This window comes from Neolamprologus multifasciatus, chromosome 19 (genome assembly GCF_963576455.1).
Source record: "Neolamprologus multifasciatus chromosome 19, fNeoMul1.2, whole genome shotgun sequence".
Lineage (NCBI taxonomy): Eukaryota > Metazoa > Chordata > Actinopteri > Cichliformes > Cichlidae > Neolamprologus > Neolamprologus multifasciatus.
Window position 1 is genome coordinate 21542101 of NC_140457.1, and position 23455 is coordinate 21565555.

Consider the following 23455-nt stretch of genomic DNA (forward strand, 5'->3'; position numbering starts at 1 on the left):
AAAACACTCAGTGGTGTTTTTCTTTGTGTTTTTTTTTCTTGGTGGTCTTCTTTCATGGCATCTCTTTCTCTCTCTCCGGTTTTCCCAACTTATTTGTCCTCGCCTTCCAAAACTCTAACCAATTCACAACACCAAGGCTCTAGGAGACGACAGAAAGGCTCTGACTATACCTCTACCTCAGATGAGGAGTACGACTCAAACCAGAGCACTCCTAAACACAAACGCTCCCAACCTTCCTCAGCTTCTCATAGCCCACGCAATCCGGTTCGGCCGCAGCCGATCGTGGCCATGCGCCCGAAACACCGCGGCAGAGACTCTGAAGAGGAGACCAACGAGGGAGATGCCTTCCACAACTGGTCCACACACAGTGCTGAGATTGCACGGTAAGAAATATGACAGGCTGGGCGTTTCTGGTGTGAATACTTGGGTTTTCCAGCAAACGCAAACAGTTTTAAGCATTTATTTTTGTTTCATTAGTTAAGGGTTGTGTGACAAGGAGTCGAAAATCACAGTAGATAAGATGATGATGATTTTTATCTGTTCAAATGGTTGATTTACTTCACTGCAACACTAAACTTGAATATATTTTATTGGATATTTCCTTTAGTTTCTTGCAAAAATATTTGCATTGACTTTGTTGTAGAGAATTGGTTTAAAAGGAATACTTAAATTCAATACAATATGGATTTATTTATTTTTTAAATATATATATATAAAGGTTGAGTCAAGATCTGGCCAAAGACTTGGCAATATTAGCCAGAGAGATCCACGATGTAGCGGGTGATGGCGAGCCCGGAGAGGAGTGCAGTGCACCAGGCTCCACGGCGACTTCTTATGAACAGGTACCGTTGTTACCTTAAACTTCAAGTGAACAAGTGAGGGCGTTTTTGATGGCAGCCATGTGTTAACATGTGCTGTTATGATGTTTTTAATTGTAAAGCCATTTCCTGCTATGGATTTGTCTACCTCTCTTACAGCTTTGGTATTTGTTTTAAAGGAATTGGCTCATAATTGAAAATTATATGGGACCAATTATGACTTAAATTTTTTTTTTTTTTTTTTTTGTGGTTTCCACCACTTTTTAAAATTTTACAATGATTCATTGCTTATAGACCGATATTAACCCAAAGTGACGATGAAAGAGCTCAGATGAAGATGATTCTAGTCATCTCTTTTTTTAATAAAATAAAGGAAAACCATAGTTACACTAAGTCTTCTAATGCGTTTACCTGCCATGGATACAGGAAGACATGACTAGAACCATTAAAACCAAAAAACATATTTCTTTATTTCATCTTTTTCTTGATCAGCATATTTCAGAGGCTAACAGTTACCAGAAAGTCCCCCCAAGTTCTGCACCATCAGGGGAAGCTGAGCAGAGCTGGAGTGACCGTGAACAGAACTCCAGGAGCAGAGAAGAGGTCAGACATGATCGGTTGCTTCTCCTTTAGATATCCTGTAACGAGAGCTCTTTTATAAAAGTGTTTTATTGTTGTCCCCCTCAGGGCGTCGTGGACACTGCGATGCTGAATCCGGTGTCTCAGGTCATAATTGCTATCAGAGAAAACACGGAGCAGCTCGCTGACAAAATGAAGTAAGATACTAAGAAGAGCAGACACCATGAACGCTTAAACTCCTCTCTTTCCATTCCTGATCTGGCTTTGATGAAAAACGTTATTGATCCTGTCTGACAGCCAGACCGCAGTGAACATCAGCTCTAATTTAATTACTGTAACTTAGTGAGTCAGCTCACAGACAGATTGGCTGACAATATGGGACCAAGAGCAGAGATCTAATCTAAGTAAATGAGACACAGATGAAAAAACTGTTTCCACTGTTACATGCGGCTTCAGGTTGTCTTTTCCTGGTCTTTATTTGGTAATGTTTCAGACGTTAAACGAAAGTTATGGCTTACTTTTGCTGTGATAAATTCTGCAAAATGATCAGTGTCAGAGAGCAGAACGTTGACTGAAAGACACCTCTGCACACAGGGTGATGTTCCAGGACAGAGTGGACATCTGGGAAGAGATTGAGGCCAAGGTCAATTCTGAAAATAATGTCCCGTTTGCAAAAACATCCAACAAGGTTAGTGTGCTTTTGGTTGAATGACAGGATAAACGCATGCGTGTAAATACTGCATGTTTGAGCTAAGTTAGACGTCTGTGTTTCAGGAAATCTCATCTATCTTGAAAGAACTCAGGAGAGTTCAGAGACAACTCGAAGGTGAGTCATTTGGACCCGGAAACTATTTAAATGGAAATAATTTTAAAATAGATTTTCTTGTGGCTGATGACTAATTTCTAATTATTTTTTAATATTTAGTCATTAACACAGTCATGGAGCCCAGCTGGCAGCCTGGAGCTACCAAGACCTCAGCCACTGCAGTCTCCTCCTCATCTGGAGTTCACACTAGCAAGCATTCTTCCTCACGAGACTGGAGAACGGTGCACTCCATTTTCAAACGTGGAGGTGGCACGAGGCCCAGCGAGAGGGTCAGGAGAGCGGCTGCGACCCCGGACGATGTCAGAGAGGGGTATTTAGTCTGAGATCTGGCACAAATGCGCAGGTCCAGCCAGTCCACTCCAAACAGCCAGGTGCCAGACCTCTGTGCGCACAAAGGAAACCCAAAGGAGGGAAGTGAGACTTTGTTCACAGAAGTGCATCCTCCTGCACACACAAACATACACACTACTGCACTATAAGCACACCACACACACACCTGTGTAAGGATGTAACACACTGAGAGAGACCACAAAGCTATACTTGATTCTGTGTGTTACAGATCGTCGTCATTATTTGCCAATGTTGTGATCACCAGCACTTTTTTTTTCTTTAATAAAAGCTCATCATAATTAGCTGCCCAGAGAAAAACAAGCCTGAACACAATCATCCCAGGGAAGTCTTCAGATACGTCAAACATGTGTGTTTAGTGACAAATCATCATTAAGGAAGTATTTTATTTTTTTAATAGCAAGAGCTAAAGTTAATACTCGCAGATGCTGATATGCTGTGTACTCCATCCTCTGTAACTCCCCACGCTTATTGTTTTTTGTTTGCCTCCTTCCTCTTTGTGGGGTAGAATGAAAATGTATTTTTTTAGGGGATTTTTTTCCTGAGACACTGTGGTATTTTGTAACTGACACAGCACGGCTGTAGGTGCGAGTTAGTCGCCTTTTGTGCCAGAATAGTTTGTTAATATTACGCAATCGCTACAAGCCAATTTTGTGTGCACGCTGGTACCATTTCCCTCGTCGGCACTGCGCTTTTGTCCAACAGAGGGTGAAAAAAAATCCACTTCAAGAGTGTGCAATCTAAATGGAGGAACGGGTGTGCTCTATAAGTAAATCAGCAAGCAATCACAAACTCTGGCTGCAGCTTTAGAGTATTCCCAGCCCTTCTAACTTTTGTAAAATTTCTTATTTTTATATTTGTGTCAAACACATTTGGGAGCTTTGGATTGTTTTCCACACCTCGAGCAAAATTTGGCTCCAAGGTTTGTCCAAAGACGAACACGACACGATTTCAAGGACGAGAAATGTGTCGTCTTTATCTGTTTCTGCACGACACCTCGGCCGTTCGAGTCGTGAGAGATATAATGTTATTTATGACCAAGTAAATTGTATGAAATTGTTAAAAAAAATTGATGATAGCAGCTGATTTGTTAACGTGTGTGTAAATGTCTAAAGATCGTCTACACGTCCTACAGGTTACCTCTCGATCTCGTCTTTTTGCACTGAGGTAGTACAGCATCATCCCTCTTTAAGCAGATACGCTGCAAACTGAAAGCTTTGACTCTCCGGTGAAAGATTGTAAGAATCTAATGCTGACACAGGAGGCCGAAGCAGGGAACTCCGGCAAGCTTCTCAGTTTCCCTCTTCCTAGTCTGGACCATGCATGTGATTGTAACTGGGAAGTACCTACAAAAGTGCCACATTAGCTGCATGGAATAAAGTTTCATGCGGGCGAGTACAGTGGTTGTTTACAGACTCCAGCAAAATTTGAATGTTTTTCTTCTTCTTCTTGTCATTCTCAACCCGTTGCTGCTATTCATCTTCTGTGGGATAGTATTTCCACTTAGCTTTAGTCCGACACGGTCCGCTGAAGATTTAAAATGTGTGTATCAAATTTCTGTCCCGTTTTGGATCTTCAGTTTCTGTTTCCATTCCTTCCCTACCCAAATGATTTGGTTGTAATTTGATAGCTGTTATTTATGTTTGGTTATTTGTGTAAGATGTCAGATATGTTTTGTTTTGTTTTTTTCCAAATAAATGTGATTAATAAACCTGTTTTGCTTTTTGTCATCTGTTGTAATCTCTTGTTACACTCACCCACTCTACCCCTCCCCTCCCCATGCTACATAACTACCCAAAAGACCTGAAATGAAACTGAAAATGGGAACTATGTTGTGATATATTCGGCATCAGAATTCACTTCTGCTCATATTTGGGGAGAGGTTTGGAGGAAGAAAACAATCAAGTTGGCTTAGAAGAATCTTTTAAAGAGTTCAATCTGTAAGTTTCTTTTCATTACTTTAAAATGAATCCAATTCCAAAATGAAAACCATCTGGAATAATTGCAGAAATGAAGATGATTTGGTTCTTATCAGAGATGTGAGCTCTCTAATTTGTTTATCTTCTGTCCGACACGGTAACTTCCTGCTTTTGGTCTCTAACAGCGCTTGAAAGGGGAAAATGACCTCGTACAGCAGACTTGATGACAGTAACGATTCAAACAAAAGGGTAGGGCAGCATCAAACATTAAAAACCAAACTATGCTCTTTCGTAACTTTTCTTACTCTTAAAGCTCTCTTCCTCTCAAACCTCACCTTCTTAGACCAGCTGCGTGAAGCTACTTGCGATTGTGGCATGTCTGACTATTTTGGGAGTTTTGCTCGCCATCATCGTGCTGGAGAGACCTCCACCTCCCAAAAACCACGACATACTCCCAGGTGACGACGGCTGGAGCAATTTCTCTATTGATCAGTGCAGGTAATAATCCAGTAATTACACCACGAGCTTCTTAAATATCTGCTGCACGGCTTGAATAATCTTATTACATGTCCACATTTGCTCACTGTTTCGAAATCGAGTCGTGATTTCGCCGTGTTTGTAAAGTGGTGCGTTTTTAAACTTCATTTGGCCTCATTCTCTGATTATTTTTTTAACGCGCAAAATCTACCACAATTTCCTCTTTATGTGTAATAAATATAAGGAGGAGGAGGCTGAGTGGCCAGGTGTTCCTCTTTATGTGGGACTGGACGTTATTCCTTATCAGCCTGACCCACAGTTTGATTGGCTCTAGCTTGCAAAGGTAAACACTGCAGGACAGACACTTCACTGGAATTTGTCTGTAACCTAATTTTGGATGTGGAAAATAAAATCGGACAGACTGCGATCTTGTATCACCTGCAGACTATTTTATGCCCACAAAGGTATAAGCTGCTTCACTGGGATATCACTGAAGCTACCACAAAGAAAAGGAAGTTCTTTGTTACAATAAAGGCTGTGAAGCTATGTGACGAGCTAACCAGGTGAAGTCACTTATTCTCAGGGGATGTTACCGTCAAACGTCAGGTTTCTTTTAAGGTTATTGTTTGTAGAAAGTTGGTAAAACCTTCAAAAAAAAAAAAAATGCATAGAAGTACTTGAAGTAATCATTTTTTGTGTGACTGTCTTTCACATTGTTTCTGATTAACTCAGTTATTAATTGAGGTTAATTAAGGTTAATTGAGGTTTGCTGGCATTCATTTTTGCACACCTCTCTTAAAGCCCCCCATAGCATTTCAATCAGGTTGAGGTCTGGACTTTGTGCCATTTCAACATCTGGATTCTTTTGACTCGATGCCACCAAGGTGCAGGTCTGCAAAACAAGCCCAAACCATCACCTGTCCTCCCCCTCGGTTGATAGTTGATATGAGGTGTTTGTGCTGATGTGCTGTGTTTGGTTTTCGGCAAACATCTCCACTTTGCTCTAGTCTGTCCAAAGGAAAATGTTCCAAAACTCTTGTGTGTCTTGTCTGTTCAGATGCAACTTTGCAAACCTAAGCCATCGAGATATTTTTGGAGAAAAGAGTCTTTCTCCTGGTAACCCTCAAAATCATTTTGCTAGTAGTAGCAAGTGTTTGTTTTAAGTTCATTTGCAGTAATATTTTGACTCTACAAAACATCAACTTTGACTATTTTTTAAGGATATAGAGGTTAAAGGGAAGCTGTAATGCCCCTTAAAAGGGTAAAAGCACCTCATAGATGTCAATTAAAGCTTTGGATGAGTCTACGACTCCACATCTGTAGACTTAAAGATTAAAAGTTACTTCCTCCAATTTTTTCCACTTCAGCTTCCAAAGAATTCCCTGAGCAGATGTCTTTTTTTAAAATCCTGCAGCATGGCCCTTGTGGAGAGCATTCCCGAACATATGAAATACAAAGACAACGTAACATTTGGGATCCCTCTTGTACAAGTCTGGAACAATCTCATCTCAGTGGCAACAAACGAAGTGGATGTGGTCTCTTTCTACTGGACGTTAACTGGGGAAGACATCAGTGTCAACTCTTCCTCTGATATGCCCGTGAGTTACCGGCTGCAGTGGATAGTTGTGTTCCTCATTAAAACATCCCTACAAACTTTTTTCTTCTAATGTTTTCATTGTGTCCTTGGCAGGGAAGGAACATCCTGAAAGAGCTTGAAGAGCTTCCTTCGAGGAATGTGACTGTCCGAGTGATAACGAGTGTTCCCACCGTCAGAACAAACTCCACCGATTTAGAGATCTTAAAACAAAAAGGTTTGCTTTCTCTTCAACAAAGTCTTGTAGGCCACCAACTCTTTGCACCAGCTTGACTTTATCTTTTTCTTCCTGCCTGTAGGAGTTCATGTGAGAAAGGTGGACTTTGGCCGCCTTGCAAACGGCGTTCTCCACAGCAAGTTCTGGATTGTCGATAGGAAACACGTGTTTATTGGAAGCGCCAACATGGACTGGAGGGCTTTAACACAGGTGAACGCTCACATTAGACAATCAAAGGTACTTTGCTATTCTGAACCTTTAGAAACGCTGCTAAACAATTCAATGAGTTACTTTTAACTGCAGGTGAAGGAACTAGGAGTTGTGATCTACAACTGCTCCCGTCTTGCGAAGGACCTTCGTAAAATCTTCCAGTCCTACTGGGTGATGGGTCAACCCAACAGCTCCTTGCCACAGCCTTGGCCTGCAAACTATAACACAGACATCAACAAACAACACCCCCTGCTGGTGAAAGAGAATAACATCTCCACCCGGCTGTATGTGGCAGTAAGTTCATTAAGTTTCAGTTCCTTTTTAAAGGATACTGTTAGGTTTTCTTTATCATTAATAGAGAAAGGGTTGTAGTCTGCAGCTAGGTCTGCAAAAACATACTTAAAACCTGTGGTTATGAATCAAGTGCTCCTGTTGATTTCTTGTTTCACTCCAGGCTTCTCCTCCGTCCTTCTGTCCTCCATCGAGGACTCAGGACCTGGACGCTATTCTCTCCATCATCTACGGGGCTCAACACTATGTTGATGTAGCTGTCATGGAGTACTTCCCCACCACGCGCTTTGACAAGCCTCGGAGGTTAACTTAACCCTTTACAGAAAATACTCCACATTAATGATCCACATCGTTTTCCTCTCTTTTCCTCACTCTGAAATCCTCGGCTTTCACTCAGCAGATACTGGCCCGTCATCGAGGATGCCATCAAGGCGGCCGCGTTCGAGAGGAAAGTGCATATCAGGATGCTGATCAGCTGCGGGCGGGATTCTGATCCAGACATGTTGCCTTTTCTTCAGTCTCTGGCCTCACTCGACTCTCCTCAGCAGCATATCAGCATCCAGATAGTAAGACGCAACTTCGGATACATGAAACTCCTGAAGATGATTGCCACTATTTAAAAAAATATATTGTGTTTACGCTCCTTTCTTTTTTCAGAAACTCTTCATCGTCCCAGTGGCAAACCAGTCCGATATTCCATTTTCCAGAGTCAACCACAACAAATACATGGTGACTGATAAAGTAGCTTATATCGGTGAGAAACACAGTTATTCTACAAATGTGTCGTTGCTCTAAGTCAGTTGATGGAATCTCTGACCAGGTTTATGCTCTGCTGCTACCCAGGTACCTCTAACTGGTCAGGAGACTACTTTCTTACCACCGCTGGAGTGGGCCTGGTGGTATCCCAGCATGCATCTCAACCTGAAATGAAGAATACGACCCTGTACAGTCAGCTCAAGGCAGTATTTAACAGAGACTGGCATTCAGAGTTTGCTGTGCTCCTCGATGACCTGGGACACCACCCAGACTGTTCACTATCGAGATGACTGAAGCTCTTTTATGAATCTTAAGTGCATTTCATGACATTCAAATCCCAGTTGGGACACAGTATTTTGCTGTTTTTATGGTCTTTTTGTAAGGAATGATATTTTTTAATACAACTGTCACATATGTTGATTAACCTACTAAATGTGTCATGCTACAGTTTTGACTGAACATGTTTTAGTACATGTGCAGTCAGATTTACAATTTTCTTTCAGGCGCAGTGTGATCATTCACTGCTGAGCTGATTGTTTTAAAGCATGATTAATGAATATCAACCATTGAGTGCATTTTAATGTCATGGTTAAATATGTAAACATGCATGAGACTTTTGTGTACCTGTGGCTGCAGTATCTAAGTAACACTGACCAGCACAGCACTGCAAAGCCATGTTTACACCTGCTGGTCTGATCAGATAAGCGCAGGTTTGATGGGGAAAGTCATCAAAGAAAGGCTGAGAAATCCACCAACTTTTGCAAGCACAAGAATATTGGTCGAATGCGCCAGCACAATCCTGGAGTTACAGGCAAGGGCAGTGAAAGCTGCAGCTGTGCAATAAGAACCTCATCTTTGTTTCCGATGTGTTGCATGGATGTCCTCTGTTTGTTTGTGTCTGCAATTGTTCAGTTTGTTGGTAGATTTTTGTACTTTTGTTTGTGTTGGTCCTTGTATATGTTTCCACCCAAGTGTTGCAGATGCTGTCAGATGGGGTGAGATCTTGGACTGCTGATCTGTTTTGCACTTTTTTGCATAAAGAAGAGTGTAATAAAGATATGGTGGGAAGAAAAAGAATCTGATCTTTAGACTTTTTTTATAGTGTCAGTTCACAACAGTCGCTTTGAGATGCTTTAACTTCGTGAACCATAGTGTAAGGTAAGGACACCATAGATTAGAGAGAAAACTCAAACAATCAGACGATGCACCATGAAGAGCTTTTGGGAAAAGTGGGGAGGAGGAACTCCCCTTTAACAAGAAGACACCTTTGTCAGTTAGCCAGGTTCAGGAAGAGACCCTCATCTACAGTGACCTGTTGGGGATTCAAGGGAAAGAGAAGAGAAGAAAGAGAGCATAGATAGACAAACAAAACACAAAGTGTGGTGGGGAGAATGCCAAGGCTGTCTTGGGGAGGTCCCCAGTTGCCTGAGTCTATACCGACATAATTGAGGGATGGTTCATGGACACCTGATCCAAGTTGGTGTTAAGCCTAATCATAAAAAAGAGAGTGTCCCTGTCTCCTGAATCCAAACTAAGATTTCCCAACAGCACAACATCCTGACAGCTGAAAGCTCTTTGCAATCTGCTTTTGGAAACCTGAGAAAAACACAAGTTAGCCTGGAGTCTGAGAAGGCAGTGGTCTATTGGGATCATATGCGACTGTGAGGTCTTAAAATATGATAGAGCCTGATCATTCAGAAATATGTAAAGTAAGATTGGTGTTTTGGGTCAAGTGAGCTTTTTCTCTCTTCTTCTTTCAGTAACCTCTGTACAACAAACATAGTCATTTGTTTTGCAGGCTAGCTATAGTTGAGAGAACAATGTCACACACTACGTCTGCATCAGCTGACGGCGGAATCAGATCTGCCGCAGTTCTTTCAGACACAAAGAATGTATTTTTTCATGTTGACTTAATTCCCCACAACTTATGGATATTAATGTACAAATGTTTCCTTTAAAACTTATTACAAACAAGTGTGTCATTGCTTGTTTTTGCCCTCCCGAACAGTAGGCGGCAGTGTGAGGTAAATCTATCGCGCACAGGTCATGAGGTCGCAGGGCGGGGCTTCGGCTTGTGCAGTAGGCTACGTGTGCTTCACAGCAGTTAGCTTGCGGTTAGTGAGTTAACACCACAACTGAAGTCAGAGACATGGTGCTGCTGGAAAATGATTCGGTAAGAGCAAATATACCTCGTTAATAACTCAGCCTGTTGTTGACGATGAGATAAAAGTAGACATTGTATTCTTTAGCTGTCGTAAAGCTAGCTTGCTAATAGCCGCAATGTTAGTCACGCCAGTAGGCAGATTGAGATTAGCAGTTAGCTCTGAAGCTAAGACTGAGTTAGACTTTAAAGTTGTACTTCCTGGCATAATTTGATTGTTCAGGTCAAAAAGGAGCTAACCGAAATTCGTAGGTTCTCAGCCAGGTGTGTTTAACATTATCTCCAGCTGCCACTTGTTAAATTGGATTACACTTAGCTAAACTGTTGCAGTTTTGTGGAGCAGTGCAGTAGCATCAAATGCTTGAAATGTCTTGTCCTCTCGTCTCCTTTTATGTATTAGCGTAAGATTAACAATAGTGAAAATAAGTAATAAAAATCTTATTGTTACGATTAGGATTAACGGTTTGATAAAATATTACTAGTAAGGCAGTCTGTATCATCTATCGAGGCCAGTTCTCTAATCGGTACTTTTAAATAAAATAATCTGGATCCACACCGAATTTAAAGTAATTCTTCCTCCACCCATGCTTCACCTTTTCACCAAGTTTCATGAAATTCGGCGGTGTAGTTTTTACATAATCTGGCTGACCATGCTTAAACTACTCTGCATGACTGTTAGCTTGATTTCACATCTTTTTTCTTTCTCCTCCTGTTGTCCAGTTTCTCACAGAGCTGACACGGCTCTTCCAGAAATGCAGAACATCAGGCAGTGTTGTCATCACATTAAAGAAGTGTAAGTGGGTTTTTCTAAAAGCGACAACCAAGCTGTGAATTTCCATGTTTCAAAATGTATTTATTTATATTTAAGCAGTTTTAATAAGAGTCTTTCATTCTTCCAGATGATGGGAGAACCAAACCGGTGCCCAGAAAGGGCCACGCGGAGTCTTTTGAACCTGCAGACAACAAATGTCTCCTCAGAGCGACTGACGGCAAGAAGAAAATTAGCACAGTGGTGAGCTAAAGTTGCTTTAAGATTTTAATTTTGAGATGCTTTGCCGTCCCCACCCCACAGCTGGTTAATCCAGATTTTTCACTTATAATTTCAGGTCAGCACCAAAGAAGTTATCAAATTTCAGATGGTAGGTTGAGCAAGTTTCCATCTAAAATCTTTTTTGATCTCCATATAAGACTGAAACTATCATATTTTTCTTAAAGTTTTGCCTCTTTGATAAATCCACCATTTGTACTTCTTTCATTTTCAGGCGTACTCTAACCTCCTCAGAGCTCATATGGATGGACTTAAGAAGAAAGACAAGAAAAGCAAAAGCAAGAAAACCAAAGCCACCCAATGAGCAAGAGACTCTAAGACAACCTTGGGTACCTAAACTGGTTCGCACTATCTGAGGGGAGTGGGAGAGGGCTCCATGTGATCTGCAGCCCCCAATCTGCTTTCCTCCCATTCATTCGAGGCCTCAGATTCACGGACTGCTTTGATATTATGCCATTGTTTGCATGATAACATCTCATCCCTGACTGCCCAGTGCCATTTGGAACAGAAAACTGAGGATTTCTCATTCATCATCTCCACCATTTCTGCTTCGGGACCAGATTCTCAAAAGTTCTGCTGCCTCTGGAGCCTGATGATTAACAGCCCTTCACTCTATTTAATTGTTAGAGAGCATATTTATGTTATGTTACCAGCTAAAACTAAAAGTTGTGCTAGCTCATTCTAATTCAGCTGGTTTTAGATGTTTCATTTTTTCTTTTTTCATGAAATTGGATTTAAATGTCAGTCTGAGTTTTCACGTAGAACCAAATGTTTTGTTTTTTCTGGTGGGGTCAAATGTCATGTACTGTATTTTTTTATTATGTCTTTAGAGGCACAATTAATATTCTAGTCACTGTTTTTACATACCGATACCAAGCTGTTAAACTGGCTGTCTTAAATACTTTAACACCAATATGTATATTACAGCTTCAGCTAATGTCTGAATGATGTCATGATTTGGTTCAATAGTGCAGAAAATGTTGAAAGCTTTAGATTTACTGAAAGCATGTTTGAGTTATAAATACAGAGAGGAGTATTGGCTGTAATTCAGATGCCTTTTTTTGTTTTGTTTATCACAATCACAAAGCATGTTTGACTGCAGCCAGAAAACGTTTCCACCCATTTGTGTTTGTCCCACCGTGATACCCGAGTCCTGCTCTCATACAAGAGGACAGCAGCAGAATTTAAATTCAAAAATAAAGTGCTTTCTAAACAGTCACAGCTCGTTTTTGTCTGTTAAAATACTAAAGGACCAAACGTGAGCAAGACGGGAAACATTACGGTTAATACGCTATTTACAAACTGCATTTTTGTGCTGTACTGGCGATAACAGTCTGTGTGGCGGTTAAAAGAAGTGCTGTCTCATAGCGCTGTGTTTCTCTTGTCCGGTCTTTCCTTCGGGGATAGCGCGAGCTGGCGCTGCCGGGCGCTCTCTTCCTGGTATCCCTGGTTCATGAGGCTGGTCACAAACTGGAACATGGTCTGGATCAGAAACAATAAGCATTACACACATGCTGACCCTTGAAGTGTGAAGCTTTTGTCATCAGGTTTTAGCAGTTCCCTCCTCTTCTGTGTGTAATTTAATACACCCTTTTCACAAACTTATTGCACTGTGAGATAAAGGTATTTGAGAATCACCTTGTTGGTGAAAACATTATTTTATGTCTTTAAACTGGTGTTATCTTTGGCATTTTTAAAAAAGTTTTGCTTTGCCAATTCAGACAAAGACATGGGAACAAATCGTCTGTTTTATTTGACAGGCTTCTAGTAACAAAGGGCCTAAAGATACGATTTAAATTGAGTTCATTGCTAAATTACCTGTTATGTGTGGACATAACACTCCCCAAATCCCTCGATTTAAGCTTCTTTTTTGTGATTGAATGATTCATAGGTTAGTATTAAGTGGCTTAAGAAACCCACACACAGAATACAAAACATTCCTCTGAAAATGTTAAGGTAGGACTTGACTGAAGTTTTGCAAATGTATTAGAAGATTATGAACTTTAAACTTTGCTGACGTGTGACAAACCAGCATTAGCCACTAGAGGGCAGGAGAGGGTCAAAATGGAAAAGGATGCACAGTTTTTATGTGGATATTATACTTTAGATCTAAGCATTTGGATTTTTCTTTACAGCTGTTAAAATGTTTCTCTTTGAGCAGCATCAGCAATCTTTCATTTAAAAAAAAAAAAAACGTCTTGGAGTGATCAAACTCGTCGTGACAGAAACACTTTCCACTTGCTCAGCACCCTCTTGCATGGTTCAGTGAGATGTAGATTTTACCATCAGTCAAACTTGTGTTGCATTAGTCTCCATCTTGACATGTTACGCGGAGCATTAAAGAAGGGAGTCGAGCAGGAACCAGCGTTGCTGCTGTGATGGTCGCAGCCATCACATCTATTCCACGAGGTTATTTAACCAGAACGGGAGGTGGAGAGACTCACAGGTCACAGGCTCCTTACCTTCCACGCCTCCTCCAGCTCGGCCGTCCACCTCTCCTTCAAGATGGGCTGCACGGCGCAGATGAATTCCGCTCCAACATACTGGGGAAAAAAATTAATAATAATAATAATAAATAATAATATGAGATGCTAATGTGCTCGTGGATTGTTATGTGCTATTTGCAAGAGCGGGTGGGTAAAGCATTTTTGTGCGTCAGCTAATTCGGCTGCTGTGACTTTAGGGGTCTCGTTATATAATGGCTAATAAAGCGCTACACCATCAACACAAATTAAAAAATATGTGTACGCCTCTCCAAACAAAGCAGCATCACACACAAACAGACAGCAGCTCAAAGCTGTTGGGGATCATCGGGGGCCTTACGCTGTAGTACTTAGGCGGGGCGTTGTAATGATAATGGCTTTTCCCCAGCTCCAGAGCCAGAGCCTCCAGTCTGTCCAGCTGCTCCAGTCTAGCCACACTTTTTTCAATAAAAGACATCACCCTGCAACAGATTGAAAAACACACTCAGCTTTATCGATCCACCATTCAGTCGTGAATTAGCAGGGAGCAACTATCAGGTGATGCGTAACCACTGTACATGACACTCGTCTGTGCTGAAAGGCTGCAGACTCTCATGCCAATGAGAATAAATAAGATCGATGTGCATCTATCAGCTCCTCTCACAATACTTTATCCCTCCCCGAAGACAAATATCTCTCCACATAAAAGAACACAGTATCAGTTTTCTTTGTTGTTTGTGTGTGTGTGTGTGTCTGTTTGCTGTAGAGTATTATGTGTTTGATAGCCTCAAAGATGGAACAAAGAATGAGAGCTGATTTAGGTCCCTCCTATTTCTGTCTCGCAGCCCAACCTGGACATTGGTGCCGATCCCCAACAAGTGCACCTGAAGAGCCATTTGGCTGTAGCGGGGAATTTATGAGCAGCTGGTTCAGGCTGGAATTTCGCCTGCGCCGTGGCTGCAGCAGCCCCACGCTACCCTCTGCACCTTCAAGTCCTCAGGCAGTAATTGGGTGTTTTGGCCTCATGTGTAGAAAAACACAGAGAGGCACGATGCACGCTGGGAAACAGCGACAAGTGCCAGTGATGGATGTTATGAGCTCCTTCTGCTTTGGACTGGAAAGCACCGAGTGACACCCTGATTATATGATCACCTGAGGTTTATTGTTATGGTGTGTGATCTGCACAACATGGTTTAATCATCTGTTCTTGTTAGTAAGGAAAAATAAAGTTATTCTAGAACATAAGTCTTGTGATAAAGTTATTTTGTGGTAATGTAGCAACGAACGTTTTTGTTTGTTGCTACATGAATGTAACTCATGTGGGTGATGTGTTTCTTTTACTTCCAGAAATATGGACATATCCCCCCCACACACACACCGCCCTAAATACCCATTAGAGCACAGGGTCCTTGGACCCTAGTGGATATTTCCCCTAGGGGCTATCTGGAAGATTTTTGGAGACCTTTTTTTTTTTAAATATATGAAAAACAGAAATAATTTGTTTTTAGGCGGTAAGCACAATCAAGTTATGAAATAGACCCATTTGTTGCTACACATGGATTGAACAATATTAAGAGAAGGATGCACGCGTCACTGATGTTTTATCATTTGATTTATGAAAAGTCATACGGTTGTTTTTTTGGAATCTGAAACCTTTACCGCATGAATGAATCATTTCCTATTCAGTCAATTTCTATTTTTTTTTCTCCACTCGGTGTGTTTTATATAACATAAGTGTCATCTATTGTGGGATTTCCCACATACCGTTACCAGTCTGCTGTATCCCACTGTTATATTTGAAAATGCTCACCTAGAACACAAGTTCAGCTACATTACCTAAAGTGTTATTTCTGCAGATTGTATTTTCAAGAGTGCTTTCAAATTTATGTGAAGTGCTTCATAAAAGATCTCCATGCTGTAGCTGCTCAATAATAGTTTTATATATATATATATATATATATATATATATATATATATATATATATACACACACACACACACACACACACACATATATATATATGTGTGTGTGTGTGTGTGTGTGTGTGTGTGCTTTAAAAAATTAGGTCAAAAGGGATCCCTGTCAATAGTTATCAGACACTGTGAACAATGAAAGAGTGAAATAATAAAACCTGTTGCTTCAGGTTGAGTGTGTCATCTGTTGGCAGAAGATGGCTAAAGCTAACAATGGTTCTAAGAAGGCTAAAGAAGCACATGGACAACAACCAGAAACCTGAGCTACTTCAGATTAGAGGAAGCAACATGACCCTTTGTTTGTTTAAAAATGTTTAATAAGGCAAGCTGGAGTAGCTATAGTGGAGTAAACTGCAGATCTATGCTAGGTTGAGATGCTACAAATGGGCTATCAAAAAGGACCTAATCGTATAACACAATCATGAGAAGGACTGATGCATGTCAGAGGGTGCAGAGACTGTTTTTGTCACAACAGATGGATGCTCCCCCTTCAGTTTGGTTCTGCCAGACAACCTCTTCCTGTTAAAAGAGTGTTCTTCCTCCCCACCATCACAAAGTAAGAACTGTGAGTTTGTTGAAATTTTCTTATATTTTTAGGGTCTTTAGCTTACAATATAAAATGCCTTGAGATATCTGTGATTGTGAACTAGTACTATAAAAATAAAACCAAAATTTACATATATGTATTTATATAGTAGCAGTAAATTTGAGTTAATTTGAGACATATTGTCTTCCTCTTTGGTGTGTATGCTATGTTTAACCCTCTGGATTCCATAAAAATCACTACCCTCTCAGCTTGTTTGTGGCCAAAAATGGCCACCCCTTGTTTACGTTTACAAAATGCTATAAAATTCATATATATTAAGAAAAATTCCCAATTTTTTTTACATGATTTTTTAGATTAGTACCAGTGCTGTTCATGAAAATCAAAAATTTCATTCAAATTCATAATTTTAACCCTTTAAATACCAGTTAGATCACATAATCCTAGGAACTCATAAATGGAAAAAATCACAAAACCCCAATTTTTTTCCAAATAAAACATGCCATCTGATTTACTTTCTAACCATGATGGAGGTTAGATGTATAACAATAATTAAAAGTATCAATGACTTTTATACATCTTTGTTTTTTTGTGCAGTGACAGAAAAACATAAAAACTTCCTCTCAGCTTGTTTGTGGCCAAAATGGCCACCCCTTGTTTACGTTTACAAAATGCTATAAAATTCATATATATTAAGAAAAATTCCCACTTTTTTTTACATGATTTTTTAGATTAGTACCAGTGCTGTTCATGAAAATCAAAATTTCATTCAAATTCATAATTTTAACCCTTTAAATACCAGTTAGATCACATAATCCTAGGAACTCATAAATGGAAAAAATCACAAAACCCCAATTTTTTTCCAAATAAAACATGCCATCTGATTTACTTTCTAACCATGATGGAGGTTAGATGTATAACAATAATTAAAAGTATCAATGACTTTTATACATCTTTGTTTTTTTGTGCAGTGACAGAAAAACATAAAAACTTCCAAAAATGGCCACCCCCTGTTTACATTTACAAAATGCTATAAAATTCATATATATTAAGAAAAATTTCCACTTTTTTTGACATGATTTTTTTAGATTAGTATCAGCGCTGTTCATCAAGACCAAAATTTAATTCAAATCCAGACTTTTAACCCTTTAAATCACAGTTAAATTACATAATTTTAATGATTTACAAAGGGATAAAAGCATAAAATCCCCATTTTTTTTCTAAATAATACATGCAAACTGATTTATTTTCTAACCATGATGGAGGTTAGATGCATAGCAATAATTAAAAGTATCAATGAGTTTTATGTATCTTTGGTTTTTTGTGCAGTGACAGAAAAACAAAAAAAATCCCTCTCATTTTGTTCGTGGCCAAAAATGACCACCCATGTTTACGTTTTCAAAATACTATAAAATTCATATATATTAAAACATTTTTCTACTTTCATTGACTTGATTTTTTAGATTAGTATCAGTGCTGTTCATCAAGACAAAAAATTTAATTCAAATCCAGACTTTTAACCTTTAAATACCAGTTAAATTACATAATTTTAATGATTTACAAAGGGATAAAGGGATAAAGGGATAAAAGCATAAAATCCCCATTTTTTTTTCTAAATAATACATGCAAACTGATTTATTTTCTAACCATGATGGAGGTTAGATGCATAGCAATAATTAAAAGTATCAATGAGTTTTATGTATCTTTGGTTTTTTGTGCAGTGACAGAAAAACAAAAAAAATCCCTCTCATTTTGTTCGTGGCCAAAAATGGCCACCCCTGTTTACGTTTTCAAAATACTATAAAATTCATATATATTAAAACATTTTTCTACTTTCATTGACTTGATTTTTTAGATTAGTATCAGTGCTGTTCATCAAGACCAAAATTTAATTCAAATCCAGGACTTTTAACCCTTTAAATACCAGTTAAATTACATACTTTTTAATGATTTACAAAGGGATAAAGGGATAAAGGGATAAAAGCATAAAATCCCCATTTTTTTCTAAATAATACATGCAAACTGATTTATTTTCTAACCATGATGGAGGTTAGATGCATAGCAATAATTAAAAGTATCAATGAGTTTTATGTATCTTTGGTTTTTTGTGCAGTGACAGAAAAACAAAAAAAAATCCCTCTCATTTTGTTCGTGGCCAAAAATGGCCACCCCTGTTTACGTTTTCAAAATACTATAAAATTCATATATATTAAAACATTTTTCTACTTTCATTGACTTGATTTTTTAAATTAGCACCAGTCCTAGTCATGAAAACCAAAATATAATTCAAATTTAGATATTATACGCTTTGAACTGGATGTGGTTCCCAATCAGCCAGAGTTCACACCCAGTTTCACACCTTGGCTCAGGCGATTAGAGGATCATCAGGGGGTCCCTTTGTCCCTCTGGGGGGGGGGGGACACTCCCACCTTCTTGCCATATTGCCAGAATAAATGGTCTGGAAGCTGTTAGGTTTACTTACAGCAGTAGCAACGTCTGCACCTGCATAAACTCCAGGACACGTTTACAAACAGTGTTTGTTGTTGTTTGCGCTGCAGCTGCAGGTTTGAACTGTGCAAAATGTCCTGTGATTGGGGTTTTTTTTGTTTTTGTTTTTGTTTCTAGAGTTAATATTTTGGGTATGGTCTCTTTTTATGAAAAATACAAGAGTAAAAGTGCTTTTCACATGTGCTTCAAAGCTAAGTTTGACTGGGAACCTCAAAGCTCAATATCCTGCATCCACAGGAATTCACTGCAGCCTATGTAATGTTTGATGCGTCATTATTTATTCCAGTCTATCTTGCAAATACATGTTTGTGCTGCAATGTCATGCACAAACACAAACTATCAGATCCTTAAGACCAAACCTATGTCAAATTGTTTCATTATATTGGTCCATTGGAATGTGGTAACCCATCAAACGCCCCTAGTGGAAACCAAGAATATTACATGAAATTGCTTGCTTGGCACAAAATGGGCCAAGGATCTCATATGGTGAAAAACATTAAAAACTACAATTTTCATGTGTTGAGTTTAGAATGAAAGCAATTTTACCTAAATCGCATGATATAGTACTGCCAGTAACAAGGAATCAAAAAAGGTGGTTATAATGGGTTTTCAATTGGCCAAAAATGGCCACAATCAGTAAAATGGGAACAATTTGGTGTATAGTGAATATTATTGACATTATTAAGGAGCTGATGTTGAAAAATAAAAAATTTTAATAAAATACACACCTTTGGAAAGTTTCATTCCATTTGCATTAACAGAACAAAAATGGTGAAAACCGAAAAGTGAAGTGGCCAAAAATGGCCATATAGAAACCAGAGGGTTAATTTGCTGTTTTTTCAGGGTTGTTCGAGATGCTGATGTGTGGACGTGCTGGGATGTAGAGTCCGTGACTGACCGCAAACCGTGCGCCCTGAGTTCCCGGCTGGTCCGTAACCTCTCCAGGTCCTCCACATCTCGGAAGAGGAAAAAGACGTCCTTGCATTCAGGATGGGTCTCAAACAACCTGTTTGCCACGACAACAAGTACAAGCAGCCATCCGTGAGCCTCTCAGAGCCACTCATGTAACAGCCTGTCACATTCATTCCCACACCAAAACAAACCTCTCCCCCAGAGTTAAGAATATATAAACCCCAGAGTTTTAAGATGAACAGTCACACATTTATTATCCTGTTTTTGCCGTGCTGATTTCACCTCATCAGCGACGCAATTAGAGGATTTTCTCTCACCCTTGAGTCATTCTCTACACCAGACACTTTGAATAGAGATCTGATTGTGCCTTTTGGATCTTACTCTAGTGCTGCTTATAGTCAGCGCCTTCCGGTTTTCACAGCCAACATTTGCAATCAGAAACAGGCCACGGGGGTCATGACTTTGTTAGCCTGTCAGGCCCTACACTCATTTCCACCCGTGGCTCTGGGCGAGCCGCCCTCTCAGATTCAGAGTCTCAATTAAATGAGCCACTGCTCCTTGCTTGCGTCTTCTGACAAACTCTCAGCCAGTTTCTCTAACCAGATATGTTTAAGCATGTTACCAACCAATCAGAGATCCTTTCAGTCTCCAGCTGAGGTAGCTGTGATTAGTCATGCTACCAGAATACACAGCTGCCTCCCATGGATGTGAGTGCTGTTGTGCTCACACTGAGATCTAAGGCTTATGGTAATTCTGTGTTTTCATCATCGTGGAAGAAAAGGATTGTGACAGGCATCTGAAATGTTGTCAGACAATCAGGGGAGGAAAATATAAGCTTAAAAAAGGAGGGTGACTGGGAGAAGATGTTGATTTTAATTCACATAAAACTTTACGAGATAGGATAGGCATCACATTTCCACCGATATGAAACATCAGGTAATATCAGATACTCATCAAAGAAAAACTGTTTATTGCGGTTATTGTGGCTGATACCAGTGCAAACCTACAAAATGTGGGTTAAGGTAAAGTTTGATGTGCCCTGTTCTGAAGAACACACTATTCAGAGTGTTAAAGCTCTGCATTACCAGAAGTAATTATGAGCTGATTATATTATCAGAGAAACAACAATAATTCTTAATTATTAGCTAACAACACAAATAGCACTGCTTACTGTGAAAATTTGTTACCTGTAGTGCTACACAGACAACTTGGACACGTACCGTGCTGATTTCTAACTCTGGGTTAAGGATTAATGGGAAATAATAACATGTAAAATGATGATGGGTGTGGCAGTTTTGCTGTTTTGCTTTTATTCCCTGTGGCCCTTTGAAAGAAAGCAATCCTGTATTTTTAAACCTGAGATTAAAAAAAAATAGGGCACATGTACAACCTTGGAAGATAAAGAGATGGCTAGAGGTGCTGGGAGAGGTGTCAGAGACTCTAATGAATGCTGCAAAAAATACCCATAGCTCTCTAGCCTTTACACAAGCTCACCAAAAATCATTTAACTGAATGTGTAGAGCTGACAAGTTAAGCAACATGTGGGTACGCCATGCACTTTATTACCTACAGCATCACACATGAGAAACGTGGACGTAATTGTTTCTTTTTCATTCAGTTCAGCTGCACAAAGTTGAAGAAACGATGCTGTGATATTTGCACAGTGTTACTGTTTTTGTGTTGTTGTTTTTTTCAGTAGCAAAGTTCATCCGCGACGAGAGAGCTGGGACACTTTCCTTCTCGCTACTCATACCGAGATGCTCGCCAGCTTCACTGATGACATTTTAAAAAAGGGTGAAAGTGAAGCTCCTATTTCACGACTGTCAGCACACCGGCGACACATAGACAGCTTGTTATTTTCTTCCATTGTTAATCTCTTGTGGACATGAAGTGTGCATGCAAGCATGCATATCATATGCAGACAACGTAGCACTCTGAATGGCTCAAGTGGAATTTTAATTGGCATTGCACAGACGTTGCATTCATTTCTGTGTTGTTCACAGATATGCTACTCCACCTTTGATGCACCTTACTTTGGGTAAATTTCACAGATAAAAATTCCCTTGCTGAGGAGTAAAGTGAAAACACCAGTGACAAACAGGCAATTCCCATTTGTTGTTTCATTGTAACCATTGCTGTTCAATCAGGAGTTGCCGGCCATGGTGACATTTGTACCTTGGGGTGTCCCTGACCCACGAGAGGCCCATGTATTTTCAGGCCAACACCCAAGGTCAATCCCTTTAACTCACTCCAGGCATCTTTCATTGGGCTTCTGGCCACAAATAGTCTCTCTTCACTCTAAAGACTGACAGTCTACATCACCATATCCTCTCATTTGTCTCATTTCCCTGCCAAGTGCCAAAGGGCTAAAGATGTTTTCCTGGAAGCTAGTTATCATCCTAATTGCTAAAATGAATTTGCCTGATGGCTAATGCCTTTAATTGTATAGTACTATGGGAGACCCGGAGTTCTGATATTGTTATTGTTACTACACGTGATGACATTAGGATGTGATTTGGAGTGATATGAAGGGAGAGGTGCGCGGGTGTGTGTGTGTGTGTGTGTGTTGGAGGGGGATCTGTTCCAAGCTTCCGGGGGACGTGGAGAGGGGGGAGGGAGTGATGGAGATAGAATTCAGGCATGTCATCATCACAGTAGCTCACCAAGATACTTTACAGACCTCTTCCTCTGCAGGTCACAGCGTTTCATTAAGCTCTGATTGGATGATCAGACTGAATTAATAGACATTATTTTTACTTATTTTTTCCTTCTTCTGCGTAACAAGCAACAACAAAGCGATGCAACCCATTAATACAGTACAATACAGTATCTTAAAGGACTCAGTGTGACTTCATAAAACTAAAGAATTTATTATAACACCACCGCCTACACCCCCCCCCCCCCATCCTTACATGCCGCTTCACTAAATTAGTATTTTATTCGATTCTAAATTGCCTAAAATTCGCCAAACATCAGAAAAGTCCTACCTGACGAACATAATAATCCCAACTTTGGCTATATCGTCCCGGATAACTTTCCACGAGTCTTTAATCATCTGAATCTGGTCCTCGCTGGGATACGCGGCAGCAGCAGCAGCATCCTCTGAAGTCTTCTCTGCAAACTCTGATTTTGCTGCGAGACCTGATATTGCGCAGCCCATTCTTCACATGAAAGACGGGAAGAAGATTTTTTTATTTATTCTATTCTGGGGCAATGCCAATCCAGGAAGATTTTTTTTTTTTTTAAAAAAAAGGAAAAACGACAGTTAGATACTTCGGTGCCAGAGGAAATGTGCTGGTGGTGACATCTGGTTTCAGTGCGCGTCTGGAACTCCGCTCCTCCGCGTCAAGTCAGTGACCAGGATGCGAGCTGTGGTTGGCTCAAAATAAATAAATAAATAAACCCTCGGTGATGCGCAAATATGACAAAGGTTTGGTGCCTTTATGGAGAGGGTTTCTCTTGTGTATTTCCGGTGTAACTCGGTGTGTTCATGTCCGACTTGATGGAACTTTTTTTTTTAAGCGAGGGGGCGCTCGGGATGACCCTTGCGGTCATTTAAAAAAAAAAAAAATTGCCAACACAAATGAACAGACTCATGAGACCACATTAACAATTATAGTTGCTACTGGCAGCTCCACCCGGATCTTATTCTAAAACATAGTTACAGTAGCTATTACTGCCTCGTTGTTTGGGTGTCACACCGAGCTCAGTGCTCTACATGGAAAAGTAACAGGAAATGAGCCATTTGCTTTTCTAACTGAGGCCCTTTGCATACTCTCCTTACAGGAGTGGACCTCCCATTTGATGATGA

General features: G+C 40.0%; 4 protein-coding genes across 6 annotated transcripts in view; 3 read left to right on the plus strand and 1 right to left on the minus strand.

The window, feature by feature from the left end:
- Window positions 1-2546, plus strand: part of cep170ba (centrosomal protein 170Ba) — a 17355-nt gene extending 14809 nt beyond the window's left edge. Inside the window, 7 exon segments of the mRNA XM_085142482.1 lie at window positions 137-383; window positions 719-842; window positions 1311-1421; window positions 1506-1594; window positions 1992-2085; window positions 2172-2223; window positions 2323-2546. Of these exon segments, the coding sequence (XP_084998608.1) occupies window positions 137-383; window positions 719-842; window positions 1311-1421; window positions 1506-1594; window positions 1992-2085; window positions 2172-2223; window positions 2323-2546 (941 nt within the window).
- Window positions 12-23381, minus strand: xgb (x globin). Its single transcript, XM_085142502.1, has 5 exons — window positions 22632-23381; window positions 19631-19738; window positions 14068-14188; window positions 13707-13787; window positions 12-12726 (listed from the first exon to the last, which is right to left on the minus strand). Exons 1-5 carry the CDS (start codon window positions 22802-22804, stop codon window positions 12607-12609), a joined length of 603 nt encoding a protein of 200 aa, XP_084998628.1. The 5' UTR covers window positions 22805-23381; the 3' UTR covers window positions 12-12606.
- On the plus strand, window positions 4399-9112 carry pld4 (phospholipase D family member 4). 3 transcript variants are annotated; one of them, XM_085142494.1, is made up of 11 exons: window positions 4399-4511; window positions 4676-4739; window positions 4834-4988; window positions 6382-6565; window positions 6658-6778; window positions 6861-6988; window positions 7082-7282; window positions 7443-7582; window positions 7677-7845; window positions 7937-8033; window positions 8123-9112. In XM_085142494.1, the coding sequence occupies exons 2-11, from the start codon at window positions 4692-4694 to the stop codon at window positions 8323-8325; spliced, it is 1446 nt and encodes a 481-aa protein (XP_084998620.1). In that variant the 5' UTR covers window positions 4399-4511; window positions 4676-4691; the 3' UTR covers window positions 8326-9112. The 3 variants fall into 3 exon arrangements, with proteins under 3 accessions (XP_084998620.1, XP_084998621.1, XP_084998622.1); XM_085142495.1 differs by having other exon boundaries at window positions 7680-7845; XM_085142496.1 differs by lacking the exons at window positions 4399-4511; window positions 4676-4739; window positions 4834-4988 and adding an exon at window positions 5002-5530.
- On the plus strand, window positions 10091-12463 carry srp14 (signal recognition particle 14). The gene is made up of 5 exons (XM_085142504.1): window positions 10091-10208; window positions 10917-10989; window positions 11096-11208; window positions 11303-11335; window positions 11459-12463. The coding sequence occupies exons 1-5, from the start codon at window positions 10185-10187 to the stop codon at window positions 11546-11548; spliced, it is 333 nt and encodes a 110-aa protein (XP_084998630.1). The 5' UTR covers window positions 10091-10184; the 3' UTR covers window positions 11549-12463.
- Window positions 23382-23455: the final 74 nt, after the last annotated feature.